The sequence below is a fragment of the Ctenopharyngodon idella genome, chromosome 11 (genome assembly GCF_019924925.1).
Source record: "Ctenopharyngodon idella isolate HZGC_01 chromosome 11, HZGC01, whole genome shotgun sequence".
NCBI classification, from domain to species: Eukaryota; Metazoa; Chordata; class Actinopteri; order Cypriniformes; family Xenocyprididae; genus Ctenopharyngodon; species Ctenopharyngodon idella.
The window spans coordinates 591,010-609,346 of NC_067230.1; the positions used below are offsets into that span (position 1 = coordinate 591,010).

The window sequence follows — 18,337 nt, forward strand, 5'->3', positions numbered from 1 at the left end:
TCGTCTCTGTCTAAAATACAAAACCGTGAAAACGGTGATGTCATGTGCGTGCGTATTATGTGTTCAGTCTATAGGCCTGTAGTTTTTATTTACAAAGTGACATTGCCAACTACTGGGCTGACATCATCATGTAAACGTACCCTTTAGTCAGGTGCTAGAGGATTCTCGAAAGCAAGAGCACCCTCAGTTAATACTGTAATAATATCCTATTGGCCAAACAGATTACAGAAGTACAATACATTTCCATGGTTCTGTCAATACTATTTCTTTTTAAATAAAGTTCAGCACTATTTTACTTCAGTAAAATATTCAGTATCAGTTTTAAAAAATATTGGTTAATCAGTTACCAACTACCAACAAGTTATCGTATCCTTAAAATCCAATATTGGTTGACCTCTATTCTACAGGGAATTACTGTATAGGCTGGTGTAAAGCAGTGCTATTGAAATTAGTAAAAATGAGACTTCTTGAGCAACCACAAAATGTATGCAGTAATCTTTGTTTGGGTCCGACAGCTTAAAATGCTTTTTCCTTTAATAGAGTACCTCAGGGATGACGTGTTTTTGTAGGCAAAACCCAGAAGCGAGTTAGCATTTTAGGACATCCGGTTCCATCAACCCGAAGTCAATGGGTTTTTTGAATGGGTTTTTGCTAAATCGCCTGAAATAAGGTCTGTGGGTAACAAAGCCTCTAAATATTTTCACGTTTTGATCTATGACATAAAACACACCAGTTATAACCCACTTGTGATTTTTTTTTTTTTAAACCTTTATTGTGTTTTAAAAACGGCGGTTGCTAACAAATTGATAAAAGGGACTACTTCCTTTGGCGGGGACTTTAGATGTCATCATGGCAAACAGGACATTTGGACAGCATTTCTCATGAAAAAGTAGATAAGTATTCATACACAGCGCAGATCATAATCAGCGAGCATGTTTTTAAATAAAGTTGTTTTCTAAATAAAGTTTGAGGAAGCTTGGTGGTGGTGACGTTGATCCGCGACCATGGTGTGCTGTAGTCCTTTTATAGCCTACTGTTAGCTTTTTATATCTGACAACTTTATTTAGGCTTCAAAATGTATAAATGTTGTGTTAACTTGTAAAGATTATCTTGATAGACAAAACGTGTAAGTGTCATAATCCTTTGTTAAACACAGAGCTTATTTTTTGCGATTTTTCCAAAAGTCTATGGGAAAAATGCATAGGATTTTGATCGAGGGAACCTGTTGGCCTACAAAAACACGTCATCCCTGAGAAACTCTATTACATGGTAACCACATAAAGTGAATTGTGTTAATGTTTAATGTTTGACAACAACTGTAGCCAGTAACACCTGTGTGTTCTCTAGGTGGTGACTGTGTTCACTGATAGCGTGGACAGCATGTGTAAGATGTGGGTTGTAGAAAGAGCAGAAGTGGCCTCGGAGAAGCAGCTCCTCAAGGCTGCCATCACACTAGGACTCTATATGAAAGAAAACTGCCCTGACATGACAAATGCAGTTGAGGTCGCTATGACGGGATTCATCAACAACCGTCTAACAAACTGGATTGCGGAGCAAGGTGGCTGGGTGAGGACAGTTTTATCAGATTTGGGTTAATTGTTTCCTTTAGTAGGGAGCAAGGTGGCTAGGTGAGGCCAGAAGCAAAGACTAGGAAACTTCAGCAGGATTTTTTTTTTAATTGAGAATGTGCTGTTGCGCTGCAGTCGACAAGTCTATCTAAGGCAGGCATACATTATATTTTATAATCATTCCGTGGGTAGTCCTTAAAGGTGTTGGGAGGGGAAGGGTGAAGCAGCACCTTTTCTTTAAAAGTCTTATTAAAGATCAAATGTCACAACAGCATTTTCAGACATAGTAGCGGGGATTCTCACAAAAATCACCCCAACATATGCAGGAACCATGAGTTCAAGTGCCAGGTGTCAGTGACCATTGATTAGCCGCAGTGCTAGCTGTTGTGCTAACACATTGTTTACATGCATCGTCATCAGACAGCATCAGTCCAGCACCAGACCCGCCACTAACTACTCTCCTGCGAGCTTCTCTCATGCTTTAGGTAGCTACAAGGATTTCATCAAGGATGTACACGAAGACTCACTTGCAGTAGTTTTTGAAAACAATTGGCAACCAGAGAGACAGCTGCCGTTCAGTGATGTGAGGTTGACACCCTCAGCCGATTACCACAAGGACATTTGTGAGGGAGATGAGGTGTAGGTTTACTCCAGAGCCAACGAGCAAGAGCTCTGCAGCTGGTGGCTGGCAATTGTGAATATGATGAAGGGAGAGTTCAATGTGATCAAGTATGCAGGTTTCAACGCCACATACAACAAAATCGTCACATCGTAAGGAATCCGGCCAGTCAGTTCCAACAGGCCCTCCTCTCAAAACTCCTTCTACAAAGTCCCCATCACTGTACCCTAGGATCTCAGAGACATCTATTTAACTGAGAACATTCACATAGAGCTTCAGGAAAGCAATCAGAGCCAACTACACACCAATTGTCCTGTCCAGAAACGAATCCACAGAGAAACGAGCAGCCCTACTGAGTGACATGCACTTCTGGAGTATTCACACCAAACTCATGCTGATGTCCCGTAACGAGGAGGCCACTAAACACTTAGAGACAAGTAAACAGCTGGCATCTGTGTTTCAGGAGGAAGTGAGGATGCATGAGGATCTAATGGGTCTGGCCTTTAGTTCTCATGGCACCAATATCCAGCAGGCCTGCAAAGTTCCCAGCATCACTGCCATTGAGCTGGAAGAAGAACTGCACATTCAGGATCTATTAAGAGAGACCCCAAAGGCAGTAAATCAGGCCAGAAGTGGAAGTTTCTGGAATTTAAAGAGGATTCTTTCTGGGTTTCAAGGAATCTCGTAGGCAAGGTTATTGGCAAAAATGACAAAATTATCCAGGAAATAGTAGACAAATCAGGTCCAGAATAAAGGGGACAATCATAAAAAGCAGGTGTGTCCCGAGCGTCTACAGATTGACGAACAGCTCCATTAGATTGGGGTGGGATATTGCGCACCCCTCAGCTGCTCTGGTTCAGGGTTCGTCGGTGAGTGTGAGCAGATCTACCTCACGGACAAGAGCACTAACTTTCTGCAGACCACACATACCTACCAAGAAAGGAGAAATGGAACAAATCTAACAATAGTTACTCTGGCTATGGAGCAAACTCTGAGCTGAGACAGGGGACCGGGAGCTCAGGCCAAAAGGGGTTGGAACAAGTTCTAAGGGTGGAGGCCATGGTTGTGGCTCCAGCGCTGGCAGGGGCTGCTGAGGACCAAGGCTTTGAAACACTAACACCATCAGCTCAGTACTCCGAGATCCAGACAGGAACCCGTACTCTCTACTGAAAGGACATGGTGAAGTAGGCGGTAATACAGATGCTAGTCAAAACATGGGCGGCATTGACCGCAGGAGACTTTCATGCTGTCGTCATAATGACCAGGAACCCAGCCTTGGGGATGTAGCCACTAACGAATCAGATAGTCAGACAGCCACCAATGAGAACGAACTGGAAGAGGAGGGCTGTCCCCAGCGCAGCAATAGAAGCCGCCGTCGCCGTAACTATGGCAGCCATCCTGAGGGAGGCTCTATCAGCCATGACAGACAGCCAGTTACTGTTGCTGACTTCATCTTTGTGCCGATTCCCAGATCAGACAGATTCTCCCAGGGAAGAAGGAGGCGAAGCAGCAGGTGTCCCATTTCAAGGAAAACAGAACTAGCACGAAAAAAGAAGAGCAAACTCTCTCCAAGTGCTTCCGAGCAATGGCGTAGCCCTGGTGAAAGGCATCTCGTCTTGCCAAAAATCGACTAAAATCATTGAATTCATACAAATCTTTGAGAAGAAAATTATAAAAAAAAAAAAAAATTACGAACACATCTGCTTTAAAGAGGACCTATTATGCCCCTTTTCACAAGATGTAATATAAGTCTCTGGTGTCCCCAGAATGTGTCTGTTAAGTTTCAGCTAAAAGTACCCCACAGATAATTTATTATAGCTTGTCAAATTTGCCCCTATTTGGGTGTGAGCAAAAACATGCAGTTTTTGTGTGTGTCCCTTTAAATGCAAATGAGCTACTGCTCCCTGCCAGCTTTCCAAAAGAGGACAGAGCTCATGCTTCGGTTGCTTAACAACAACAAAGCTGGAGTGTTCAGCATTACATTGTTCAAACCAGAGTCAGACAATGATGGAGAGACTCAGGAAGAAGTTACAACTTTTAGAATGCAACTGGATGTTTCTAAATAGTTAGTGGATAAATTTATGTAGCTGCTGTGGAGTTGATTCAACTCATCGACTAGCATGGGTTGTCATGTTAATCTTTTGTGCAAAACCAATATGGACTCCAACTATACATACCTGTTTTTCAAACAGAGCCATACACACTGGGCTAACGTTTATGATTGCAATCAAATGCTGTGAATGGTCTATGGTTTAATATTTTTTCCAAAATATCACTCGGACAGAAACACTCCTTTTTTTTTAGCAATTGAGCTTGCCAGGGTCAACTTGCAGGCTATCCAAAGCTAACGAGACTGTGCTTGTCTGTGCAGCCAATGACAGAACAGTTAGCATGCTTTGCTCAAACTTTTGCCATGGCTTTAGAACGGTACACCGTTTTCGCTTGCGAAAACAAAAAGACAGTGCCGTGGGTGGAAACGTGCAGATTAAGGGGCAGTAATATTATAATAAGATCCCCTTCCTATGTCACAAGGGTAGCGAAATTTGAGCGGCTTGTTTTTTCACATGCTTGCAGAGAAAGGCTTGCCAAAACAAAGTTACTGGGTTGTCCTTTTTCATGTTTTTTGGGTTGGTAGATGCACTGAGGACCCGATTATAGCACTTAAACACGGAAAAAGTCAGATTTTCATGATATGTCTACTTTAAACCACACATAACGGTGTATGTTTATCCTCTCTATCATACTTAGTGCAATTTTTTAAGACAAAATTGCCAAAAATGAGCTGATGGATATGACTCAAATTTCTGACTTAACACAGGACATGACTATTTGGGTTTTATTTTTATTATTTATTTATTTATTTATTTATTTATTTATTGCTGTTGTCATTGCTGTCATTATTTGTTTTTGTTTGTTCTACTCACTGGTGTACGATAGTGAAAACACTCCCAAACAGACGCATCTCTGAAACAGTGTTAGCTAAATGAGGGTGAAGCTAGCAGAAAGTTGATGGGAACCATTACAATTTTTTTTCAGATTTTGATGCTTTGTTATAAACCACTTGGGTGTTTGCAAACAGTGATGACTTGTTTTGTGGGTGGAACCTACCTGTTGGCAGAAAACAACAGTTCTGCAGTATCAGTCTATGGAAGCCACAGAATAAAAAAAATAAAAAAGTAATTTAGAGTTTAGATCTCAAAATTCTAAGAAAAATCAGAATCTATATTCTGCCTTTTCCTCAGAATTGCAAGTTTATCCTGCAATTCTGACTTTTTTTCTCTGAATTGATATAAACTTGCAATTGCGAGAAAATGTCAGAATTGTGAGATAAAAACTATAGACCAGTTCGGAGTTACAGTCAGTTACAGTACATCACGATTACCTAACTACTAAAGCATGAATTTGAAGTTAACAATAACATCAAATTCATGCTTCATGCATATAATATTCACATATACAGTTCATAGGAGGCATAATATTAGCGTTAAATCACAAAACAATATTTAAACTATTTATAACATTTTTCATAGACAACATTTAAACCTATAACATTTTTATCTCACAATTCTGACTTTTTTCACAATTGCAATTTATATCTCCTAATTTGGACTTTATAACTCGCAATTTCGAGTTATATCATAATTCTGAGAAAAAAATTAGAATTGCAGGATATAAACTCGCAATTCTAGGAAAAAAGGCAGAATATCAAAATTATATCTCGCAATTCTGATTTTTCTTCTTAGATTTGCGGGATATATAAACTCAGAATTGCATGAAAAAAGTCAGAATTGTTTGATATAAATTCGCTATTACCTTTTTTATTCTTTTATACCATTTCTTCCACAGACTGCTACTTCAGAACTGTCATTTTCTGCCACCAGGTAGGCTCCGCCCACAAAACATCTGTTTTGCTATTGGTCTAAAATGGTCTATTTTGCTATTATTAAACAGACAATGTCTAATGTTGTTGTTTTTCTCCACAGGTATATGTTTCTAAGAACAGCACTTTCTGAGATTAAAACTCATTGTCTCATTCTCGAAGAGACTCAAACATTTCTCTGGAATTTTGATTAATAATATTGGATGAACTGTAAATGTCACACAGGTGCCAAGGAGCTCTTTATAGAAAATCACAACCAGCAAAAGGAAGAATTTATTTATTTTTTCTTTTACTGTTTACATTTTTACTCTAATGCAGGTAGTTGTGTTTGAGTATTTCAATTAATGCAGGAATTCTCAACTAATTATGCTTTTAAAAAGCAATTATAATAAACTTATGTGTCTTATGATGTAGTCAAATTCTTAATTGTAATAATCACTTTTTTACATGTGGATTATGTATGTATGTGGATTAAAATTGCAATTTTAATTTTAAAATTACAATGTTATTTAATGTTCTTTGAAGCGAAGCATGTTCAACAAATAAATCAGTCTCATATGTGTGTTGTGGTAAACATTAGTGGCATGTTCTCTAGAGATAAAATAAACATAGGGTGGACATGGTGAGACATTTATTTTTGTGGTTTGCACCACATCAAGCAATATGGAAATAACAGTGTTATTAATGACCTGAATGGGCCACTCAGCCTAAGCATGGAATTCTGTTTACTTGAATAAAAAAATAAGTTATTTCTTACTCTTAGTTGTAATAGAATTACAATTTGCTATATACCCTTCTACTCTTTTGTTATACCATCACAAGGGGGCACCACAGTACTGATTTGCCATCCAATGACTGCTGTTCAAACTATGAAGAGTAATTCACAACCGTATAGTATAGTATAGTATAGTATAGTATAGTACAGCATTTGTATGATTTAGGCCAAATAAAAGCATGCTGTTGTCTGTAGACAAAATAACACTAGAGGGAGCTGTGATAATCCTTATCTGATTACACTATTCCCAACACTATTTGTAAATTCCTCACAGTGTGCTGTTACAGGTATTGTAAAGCTGCATGGTATTAGATTAAGATGCTCAACTGATCTAAGTAATTGCAGCTTGAGAACTGGATACTAAGATGAAACCAGAGTGTTTATGCCCTCAGTTAAATTCTAAAAAAGTCAGCTGGTGCACAGTAAGGGGCCCCGTGGAAACAGAGGTCAGCTGACAAGTCTGAATACCGTTTAAGTGGAAACACAGGTCATCCCATAACCTTTAAACTAACTCAGGATGTACCCAGGAAGTTGGGGAGTAGTTTTGCAGGAACTTCAGGAAGCACTACACAAGAATTGCGTAAATTGTACTCTCTGAGATTGGCCATTCCTTGTTATTCTGTAAAGTTCATACAATTTAACATATTTAAACAGCCATGTTCACCACTACAATTTCAGAAATTTGAAAGCTCTGAATGTCCTTGATTTATTGAAATTTAAAGGGAGGCCTGAACGTTTGAAAGATCCAAATATGATTGTCCTCACAGATTATATACATCATTTATGTTAACAACATATCTCAAAAAAACAATCAAAAAAAAAAAAAAAAAAACATCAGACCCCCGTCAGTATCATTCAATCTAGATTTATTCATGGTTCCTTCCTGTGTATCTTTTCACATCACTTCTCAGGCCCACAGTTTTGATCAAACTAAATATTAAATGCAAAGTGCCTACAGTTTTAATTAATTTCAACATCACGCAGTGAAACTGAAGGCTGCATTTCTTATTTCCCCATTAAAAAATGCCATTCTTATAAATACAAATATAAAAATGCATGGTCATTTTCCAGTGGTTGTGTTACACCTACAGTAGAGATTTTAGATTGAATCATTTAGATTGAAACAACTACAAAAAAAAAAAAAAAAAAAAAACCTGGACCAATAAGATCGCACAGTTCTTTTTAACCTTTTCACATATAGAGGTCACTACAGTGGACAGCTATTCAAAAAGGCATTGCTTGCATAGGTTTTGATTGCACAGTTGCACATCAACCGCTACAGCAGACACTAGTGCAAAAAAAAAAAAAAAAAAAAAAAAAAAAAATCCTTGTAACATCTAAAGAGTCATTGTTAAATTTTCCAACTATTGATTTTAGATTGGGAGAAATTTTTGACTAATCATCTGTCCACTAAATTAGACATGCATCACTAGCAATATTTTATAATGCATGTTACTTGTGCGTTTACTCGTTACATCAAAAGAATTAACTGATTACATAATGCATTACCCCGAACACTGCTCATTTCAGATGAGACTGAAAACACCTGATTGCTATCTTATGTCCACAATCTGAAAACATCAATACATCAACGTAGATTTCCGTCTGATGTTTTCTCAGACAGGAGAGCTACGGTAGAAATTTGTCCATTTTGAACATAATACACACAGTATTACTGTTTGTTTTCTGTATTATGCTTAATACAGTATCTCCAGTTAAAACCAAAAAACGCATATTGTCCACTCAAGTGGACATCTGAAAATCTGAAAAATGTGTGTAAAAAAAAAAAAAAAAAACACGACTATGTAAAGCCATGATCAATGGAGCTCCGATATTACGATTCACCATGGCAACAGCACAAAAAAACATCTGCATACTTCCGAGTCAATACAAGTTTAATTCTTATCACTGTTATAATATTAGAGGTGAAAACTGGCAGAACGTAAGTTATTGAACTAATATTCATTTTCATAGTATCCCATATGCAAAAAAATTAAATAATAAATAATGTAAATGCTTTTTTTTTTTTTGCAAATTATCTGCCAGTGGGGTTAGAAAAATAAGTAAGCAGCTATTTACAGTAAGTGCAATAAGCTGTAGATGCTAAAAGATAGAAAATAGTGATATGTTGTTTTGTAAAAGTAGCAGTTCTTTGCAATAAGTGTAAATAGTAATTAGATGCTATTTATACTTTATTACTGGCAGACACATACTATTTGGACCTCAGTATTGTTGTACATTAACATGATGCAATAATAACAGAGTGTAAATGATTATATTTATTACAATTATAAATACTTTTATCATTATTAAACACTAGTTAGGCATTTTACTTCCACTTCATTTTTATTGAAAATAAATGCCTTTCTGATGTGATGGGAAAAGGGAGAAGAGTGAGCTCGGCAAAAGGCGGAGACGTACCGGGGTCAATCGCGTCACACACCAGTTCTACACGCCTTACGCGCTACTGCCTACACCACTGAAGCTGTTGAATCACACACATCGTTTTTGACACTGTGTGACATTGGTGGGCGAAGTTAGTGTAAATTTGCACTTAGTAATAGACACTCTGAATAATCTTGTTTTCCGTTTGCATTAAGATTATTTTTATTACCACACTGGCAGATAATTTTACTTAAGTAAATGCACTTTTTTTAGATATTTGTACTTTAAATAAGACAAAAATTCTCAGTAAGAAAAGCATTATTGCAGCGTGAATGAATGAAGTGTTTAAACATTGCTTGCACTTTAAAAAGGGGGAGTAGACCAAAAGAATCTCTGGGTTTGCCAAAGAAAACCTGCTCCCGACCAAGGGTGCGTTTCCTGTACAACGACGTAACTCGCTGCTTCACTACCATAGTACGCATCATTGAACAAATCAACTAGCTAGTCACGACTGTTTCCTGAAACCATATTGTTGCAAACCTGTCATTCAACCATGTTGGTGAATAATGTCACGCAGGTGGTGAAGTAATAACTTCTTTAAATGAATCCGTTTAAAATCAAATTAATGCTAGATTTTTTGTTATAAATTATGGACATGGCATCTGAGGATTAATTCTCATTTTTCTAAGTTATTATGCTTTATTTCCAGATTCAATCATATGCTCATTCTTACGTACCAGAGCACATACGCACATGCGCACTCTTCAAAAATGGTTAAAATCTTGAAATCTTAAAAATGCTTAAAATCTCTTGACAAAATAAAATATGTAAATGAGATTTGTATATATCCAAAATAAAAGATATACTTTGTACTTAATGTCAGCTTGTTTATTTTGCTCTATAACGATTAAGTCCACAAGTCATGAAAACAAGAAGCTATGCTTCCTACCACAGCTCGAGAGCTGTCATTCCAACCACACAAGTTTCTGACTCTGTTTGCGAATGTTCGTTTGAACTATGGTTTTGGGAAACATCAAATCGTTGAACTGTTATTAACGATGAACTTGTGATGTTAGTTGGCTAACAATGCTTTTGGGAAACACACCCCAGGTTAGGTTCACAGAGTAAGTTACCATGGTAACTGCCTCTGAGTATAAGTTACCTCCCTTTCAGAAATGGGTTTGACTTACCCTGCTTTCTCGGGTTTGATATACCTCCATTTCTGAAATGGAAAACCCAGAGTTTCCCCTCAATTCAGGGTTAACATTTTTAGAGTTTTCACTTAACCTCCTTTCTGTCAGGACCACTATCATCAAATATGATTGATAATGCATAGAGTTTGTATTGGCAGTATGGTTCTGTTCTGGGCAAGAACTCCCTGCGCATCCACGCAGCCTAGCATGGATAAGAGCAGGGAGAGCAGCAATACCCCCTCCCCTCCTAGGGTAATCAGAACAGAACCAACATATGCAGATATCATTAATGTCAATAATTTAACATGTACACATATTTCAAGAATTAGTCTGATTCAGGGGAATCATAAGGCCAAATCCTGACTGACGAGAGGAGGAGCTAGGGATGCAGGAGGCTAATTAGCTCCTGAGAAATGAGATAGCTACTGATAATACTGAGGTTAATGGGATAGTTCACCAAAAAATGAAAATTCTGTCATTATGTTGTTTCTAGCCAGTATGGCTTCCTTCTGCTAAACAAACATATTTTCATGAATGTTTCAGCTGTTTCGAATGCAAGTCAATGGTTTTTTTTTTTTTTTATATATATATATCCTTTTGTGAAAGAAGGTCAAACAGGTTTGGAATTACATGAGGGTGAGTAAATTATGACAGTAAATTATGAAGTTTTTTTTTTTTTTTTTAAATTATACCTTTAAGAAAAAGTGGGTCTAGCTGCCTCCAACTTGCGCTCACTTTGAAAAGCAGCAAATGATAAATGACTTCACCATGTCTCATTCTTCTCAAATATGAATTCGCTGGCATATAAAATGGCCTCAGATCACATTCTCATCATCCTTTCTCAAAGTCCTCAGATGCTGTTATAAGAGAAGTGTGTAGTTTAGTGTACTCGTACGTTGACAGTCTGCAATTTTGCACTCATTATATGAAGCCCTTTATGTGATAGATATTAAAATGAACCCTAACACAGAAGGAAATCATACTCAAATAGAGATCTTCCCACAGATTTGTAAGCCAGTTGTACTGTGTGACTATATTTCTAAAACAGGCCATTTTCATTTATTTAATGATGACTCACAAATGATGCAAGTGATTCTATGCACCATTGACTTGGTTTTCAAGGAAACATTTCCAGTAATGTCTGATTGTCCATTATTGTGGCATATGTATTCTCACAACTCACATCATATATCTCATACTGCATTACCCTTTAAGACTCATTATGACGTCACGTTTTAAAAAGTGATTCTAATAGAGGAGACCTGTTTAGCATAGCGTCAGATATCATTGTGCCGCAGTCTTCTGTCTTTGCTATCTATACGAAAGCTGGGGCGATTGTCCGCACGTGGATCCTCTGAGCAGCACACATACTGTTTCCAGATCTTAACGAAAGCATTCCTGAATTTCTTAATACGGAACGCGTAAACAATGGGGTTGACGGCGGAGTTGCCATGACTGAGCAAGATAGCCACATACAGAAGGCACATGGAATTGTCACAACTAGGACAGAAGAGAGTGATGCAATTCAGGATATGCAATGGCAACCAGCTAACAGCGAACAAGAAAAGCACCAGTGCAAGAGATTTTGCCAGCTTGAGTTCTTTCCCATAATATCGAGTGGGGTCGGTCTGGTTGGCAGTGACCTTCTTGTTGAGCTGCTTGTGGATCATGTAGAAGATCTCAGTGTAGATGAACAACATGAGGATGAGCGGTGGCAGCACCCAGCCAAAGAAGTTGAAATAGACCATGTACTCCATACTGATGACATTCTCAAACTCACAGGTTACGAGAAGGTCAGCACCCACAGTGCCGTTGGTCTGTCGTAGCTTCTTCAGATTGTTCCATCCCAACATGGGCGTCAGGCCGACTACGATGGCCACCATCCAGCACACTACTACTGCAGTGCCTGCACGCTTTGGAGTCACCACTCTTTTATAGCTGTGGAAAAAACAAGCAAACAAAAAAACTAAAGTTTTCAAACAAACAAATGGCCTTGTTTCCAGAAGTATTTTTCCCATAGAGATTTTTAAAAAGTCCTGAGAGTTCTAAGCCATGAACCAAACCAACCAGCTACAAGGTGAATGACAACATTACAAACTTTAATTTGAAGCAAAAAAGTATATGAAAATCTGACAAAAAAAAAAACAAAGGTACAAGACAAGCTGTGTTTCCACTGTTAGGCTAAAAGCGAGCATGCCAGGGCCAGTCGTGTTTCCACTGTCACTTCCAGGGCTTGATCAGGTCTCATCCTAGCTTCCTCGGGGCCAACGGCAAGGGGTTTTTGGCTCACCGAATACCTTGGTCCAAAGTGGGCCAACTGGGGCTTGAGGAGTGGTCATGAACAAATGTGGAGCAAATTAGCTGCTAATGTCCCATGTTTTCATACCAGGCTACCAGCTAACCTCAACATTTAAGACAATTAATCCAATTTTCAGCTAAAAAAAAAAAAAACCCCGTACTTTCAGACACCAGTGAGTGTTTGAAATAACTTCTGATTACAATCCGATAGGGATTCTGATCACTGTTTGAGGCAGAAATATATTTATGCTAAAGGCTGCTTATGCTAACCATTACGATAAATACCCATATGTTTATGGAAAATACCAGAGACTGTTTGAAGAAATTATACAAATCATATATGGTTATAATCGTGTATTTATTTGGTTTCATGTTTCATCTGTCTCTTCCCTGTGCCTTTGTTGATACCCAACTAATGCATCCGCATATGTCATAAATTACATATACTCCGGTTAACTCATACAACTCCTGTTTTTTGTCCGTGAGCTCCCTCTGTTGCTCTGGATGAAAGGATAACAGTATAGTGAGACTGGTGAGATCGCTCAAACCTCCTCAGAATGCATAATTTTGTGGAAAATTAATAGAAATGCTCAATAAATGTGATGTAAACATGATATTTTATCAATTAAAAAGCCTCAATGAAGTTGTTTTGTGCATTCCTGTGATCACAAATAAATGGAGGCAGGCACAACTGAATAGGCATGTTCTATTTTTTATGCGAAATGGTAAATACCAGTTTGATTCAGCATGACTGATGTCCACTCCTGACACAAATTAATAAATTACTGTCACTGTAACATTTTTTTATTGTTAAACATTAGTCAAATATCAATCCTGGAATCTTAAAGGCAGGGTAAGCAATATCAAGATAACTTTGAAAGTATAAGGTCCCACCCTCCCTTTAGAGCGCTCTCCAAAGCCACGCATCCTGCAAAAAAACATGACTATATATCTGTGTGAGCATGGTGTGCGATAATAGAAATACATAGGTTGACAGGCAGGTAAGACATTGTATCATTGCATTCGGACCGAGTGCAATGATTGGACAATCCTTTTTTGGTCCTGAGACTTCCACAGAAGATATATGTACATTTTTTTTTTTAATATTTAGACCACTTCTATTATTGATTGCTATCAAGATATGGAGTTTCAACCAGTATAACAAAAAGTGTTTATTAAAAATTGCCTACCCTACCTTTAAGTTTTTACTTAAAAACCAGTTGTTCACTTCTGTCATGCTCATTTTGCGATCTAGCTAGTTTTCAGTCAGCTAGTAAAATATTGTGGTTGTGTGACGTCGTTCTATGTAGGCAAGTTAAGGGCGGATTTTAGGGTAGTGCTGCGAGGCTACTGGCCCAACAGTGGAAACACAGCTAGATTTTGGCCTTGCGGTTGGAGGTCCAAGGCTATTAGCCCCGTCCGGCACATTGTTAGCCCTGGCTCACACTGGCCCAACAGTGCAAAAGCAGCTACTGTGTACTTTAATGACGGCTTTAATGAGGAAAGAACTACAATCTAATGAAGCATTGCGAATGACATAACTGAATTAAAAAAAAACAAAAAAAAACAAAACAATGGAGAACTATATATATATATATATGCAGGGTTTTTTTTTCTGTTAAACATGATTATTTAAAAAATATATATACAAAATAATGCAGGGTGATGGCTTTAACAAAACCATATACCAACAACCTCACAGTAGGTCTGTCTTTAAAGGTTTATAAGATATCGTTCAAAATCAGTTCCCCCTATGGAGAAAATTATTAGGATTTTTACTTCTGGAACCTGGCTATTGCAGTCTATAAAACACTGAGAGGAAAGAGGAAGCTTATGTAAAGAATGCTGAATGATGAAAATAACTAAGATTAGGCCTATTTCTGAGGAAGTACAAACCCAACAAGAGAAGTAACTTCAAAATCACTTTTGGAAAATCAAGTGCTGTTTATCTGGGGAAAATATCTGAAATCCCTGTGATCAATAGCGTGGAAATCAAAATTAAAGAGCAATGATCCACTACACAAACTCTGTTGGGAAGGATTATGTTTTGATTTAGTAACAATCCCTTCTCTGTGAAGAGCAAAAGTTCTTTTCAGACAACACAAATGAGGCTAGTGAAGCATGCCATCCACTTAGCTGGCAAACTGGCACTAGTTGCTTGTTTGACTGTGCACTTGTCTATTGTAATTACCTCACAAAAACTCAGACTAGAATGCTATAATCCTATTTAATCATTAAAATAAAGGAAGAGGATGTCATTTTAGCTGTTCTTCTGGGACATCAGAAGAAATGCTGCATAATGGTCTTTCTACTTAATTGTTTTGACTCAATGTTTAAACTCTGTAACTCCAACTTCAAATTAAATGGAAGGAGGCCATGGTCAGGACAGGGAATTAAAGACTGTGAGATTCATGGTTTGAAGGTGACTTTGAAAGTGATTTCATAACACAGCAATAAAATCAGGAGCTTTGCAGAGCAAGGAAAACCCACCCAGATCAAACATCATTTTATGGTCTGAAAGTTTATCAGTTCCAGCAAAGATGCTACAACTCAATATTTCTCATTGTCACATTGTTTCTTGTAGTTCTCTAAATTATGATTTTCATGTGATGTTCAGAACAATTATGTGTACATGTTAATCAGAGTAATATGTTTATTTGTTTTCTGTTTTTCTGTTACCATAAAGGGATAGTTCACCCAAAAATGAAACTCAACCTTTTGTTGTTTGAACTCACATGAATTACTTTCTTCCGTGGAATACAAAAGAGACATTTTGAAGAATGTATTTTCGATGTGATGGCAATGAATTGTGAAAATGTCAGGCCTAAAATAGTAAGACTAGCACGCAGTTTCGACTTTGGATCTTTCAAATGATTTGGTTGATCCAATTTGCAAAACGACTACTTTTACAAAAAAGTAGCTTGAATACCTCTGCTCCTGTACAATGTGAAAATATATTTTTTTCACTCAAGCAAAATTTATTTTACTTACCATCTGATCACACTGCAAAAAAAGTGATGTTCTTCCCATAGTATTTTTGTCTTCCAGTTTGTTTTCCAGTGCAAATGTCTAAAATCAAGATGCATTTATAGGAGATACAAAGTGACAATATTAAGTCTTGTTTTCTGTGAAATTAATTAAAATGAAGTGAGTTTATGATTAAAACGAATAAATATCTGCCAATGGACTCTGAAAAAAAAAAAAATAATAATAATTTAAAGGGAAATTTGTATAACTCATTTAAGGCGTTTAGATGTTTGTATTGGAAAAAATACAAAACTACTGAGGAAGATATTCCGACGTTTTTTTGCAATATATGCAACATTTAATGCCATGCCTTAATGATTTAAGACCTTTTTTAAGGGCGAAATAAGACTTTTCAAGACCCACAGAAACCCTAACAAATTAAAACTGAACTGGTAATGTGAAATAATTCCCCGTGAAATTAATAAGCAACCAAAATCGTATTAGCCTACCTCATTGGTATCTTGACCCTCAGATAGCGGTCAATAGCAATAGCCAGGAGGGCGAGAATTGAACTTTGCGTTAGTACCAGTACAGTACATGCAACGAGCAGGCAGCTGTAAAAATGAGTCTTCAGTCCGATGCTTATGGTTATAGCCAGAGGAATTACAAGTGCTCCGACCGCAATGTCCGCAAGAGCCAGGCTGACGATGAAGTAAATAGTCGTGTCTCGTAGAGATCGGTTGATTCTCACAGCCCAGACCACCATCACATTCCCGATGACAGAGGAAAGGGCAATGAACACCTCCATCCCAATGTACAGACCCAGGACACCAGGCATCCTTGCTGGGAATACAAGTGCTTCTGTTCAAGAGGATAAAAGATTCCCCCGATTTTAATGGGAAAAAAAAAAAAAAAAAAAAAACTCCCGGTAAATCAAACGAGTCTAAAAGGACGTTTTTATGGCTACATGTCGATGCCAATGTTATATAACGTAGGATGAAAACAGAAGTTGTTTTTCCTATCCGAAATGCGTCCGCGGCATCACGATCATCATCGTCTCCGGGTGTGTAGTCCAATTCCACAGTGAACCAGTATGAGTCACTTCAGACCCTCCACGAGCACATTCCCCGCGCATTAGACTACATTCAGTTACAGTTCATCAGAAACGATCTGCGCATGAGTCACCACATGTACACGAAAGTCAAACAAGACAGCTTCCATATGGTTTAAAATTAAGTACATTAGTCGATGTCAAAAAGTCCTGTGAGGTCTGACGGTCACCTTAACCATGAAACAGTATAACTCGCACATCGGCTCCACAGAAAAGGCTTCTCGTGCACGCTAGGGCGACAGATACAAGTTTCACCAATCAGATACGGGGGCGCAGGAGAAAATGTTATTAGGGCACCTATTGTAATCGTTAGTTTTCTTATTATTAGGGGCCAAGCACCGAAAGTGCGGAGGCACCTATTGAAATCGTTAGTTTTCTTATTATTAGGGGTTCAAGTGCTGAAACCCTATTGTTATTGTATTGATTTTTAGGGGTTCAAGCACGAAGTGCTGAAACCCTATTGTAATTGTAAGGATTTTTATTAGGGGTTCAAGCACGAAGTGCTGAAACCCTATTGTTATTGTACTGATTTCTAGGGGTTCAAGCACGAAGTGCTGAAACCCTATTGTAATTGTTAGGATTTTTAGGGGTTTAAGCACGAAGTGCTGAAACCTTATTGTAATTGTTAGGATTTTTAATATTAGGGGTTCAAGCACGAAGTGCTTTAAACCTATTGTAATTGCTCTGATTTTTAGGGGTTCAAGCACTTCGTGCTGAAACCCTATTGTAATTGTAAGGATTTTTTAGGGGTTCAAGCATGAAGTGCTGAAACCATATTGTAATTACCTACTTTTGCGAACTAGTCCTAGGTTTTTCGCCCGATCGGAACGAAACCAGTGTAGGACAATTCTATGGACTCTCTAGATCAATAATTATCAAAAAAAAAGTTGAACTTTACCCTTTGGGTCGCTATAACTGGGTCATTTAGAAAATGGGTGTGGCTAAATATACCCAAAAGCCTATAAAGCCTAAACGAAAACTCAGAACTTCACGAAAATAGGTGAGCTCATGTAGCATATGACTCTAAAGAAGCACGCCAATTTTTGTGTAGATTGGACCATAGGTGGCGTTATAATTGTGAAAAAACTTTAAAAACGTATGTTTTTAATGGTTTTAGATGAAAATATATATAACTTTGGATGTAGTCGACTTATTTTCACGGGAGTCATGTCTTTGGACTCCTGAATCCTTGCCAAATCCAACGATACCAAACATGGTACGTTTCGCCTTATGGTTTGTGCTACGTTGTGATTTAGCGCTTGAAAAACTTTTGCGAATATCTTCGAAACCGTTAGTCCGATCGAGACGAAACCAGCGTAGGAAACACGAAACCTAAGTTGGTTTACTAAATGTTAAAGCCCAAATGTCAAAATTTAGATAGGAAATGGCAAAAAAATCCAATCAAAGTCTTTCATGGGTAATTTTTTATGCTCTTATATATCTATAACTTCAAAACGAAACTGTCAAAAAACCTTTAAAAACCATATTTTGCCTCTGTAAATTGCCTGAAACTGTCATTTTGTGTCACCAGATGGCAGTAG

At 37.7% G+C, this 18,337-nt stretch overlaps 2 protein-coding genes and 1 pseudogene across 3 annotated transcripts in view; 1 reads left to right on the forward strand and 2 right to left on the reverse strand.

The window, feature by feature from the left end:
• Positions 1–18,337, reverse strand: part of LOC127522709 (mucin-2-like) — a 230,830-nt gene that overhangs the window by 96,319 nt on the left and 116,174 nt on the right. The gene's annotated exons all lie outside the window — the stretch shown is intronic.
• Positions 1,930–6,164, forward strand: LOC127522727 (RNA-binding protein FXR2-like; annotated as a pseudogene).
• LOC127522719 (adenosine receptor A1) lies at positions 7,688–17,069 on the reverse strand. Of its 2 annotated transcripts, XM_051912983.1 has the most exons (3): positions 16,195–17,069; positions 15,710–15,787; positions 7,688–12,358 (listed from the first exon to the last, which is right to left on the reverse strand). In XM_051912983.1, exons 1-3 carry the CDS (start codon positions 16,521–16,523, stop codon positions 11,698–11,700), a joined length of 1,068 nt encoding a protein of 355 aa, XP_051768943.1. In that variant the 5' UTR covers positions 16,524–17,069; the 3' UTR covers positions 7,688–11,697. The 2 variants fall into 2 exon arrangements, with proteins under 2 accessions (XP_051768943.1, XP_051768944.1); XM_051912984.1 differs by lacking the exon at positions 15,710–15,787 and having other exon boundaries at positions 16,195–17,068.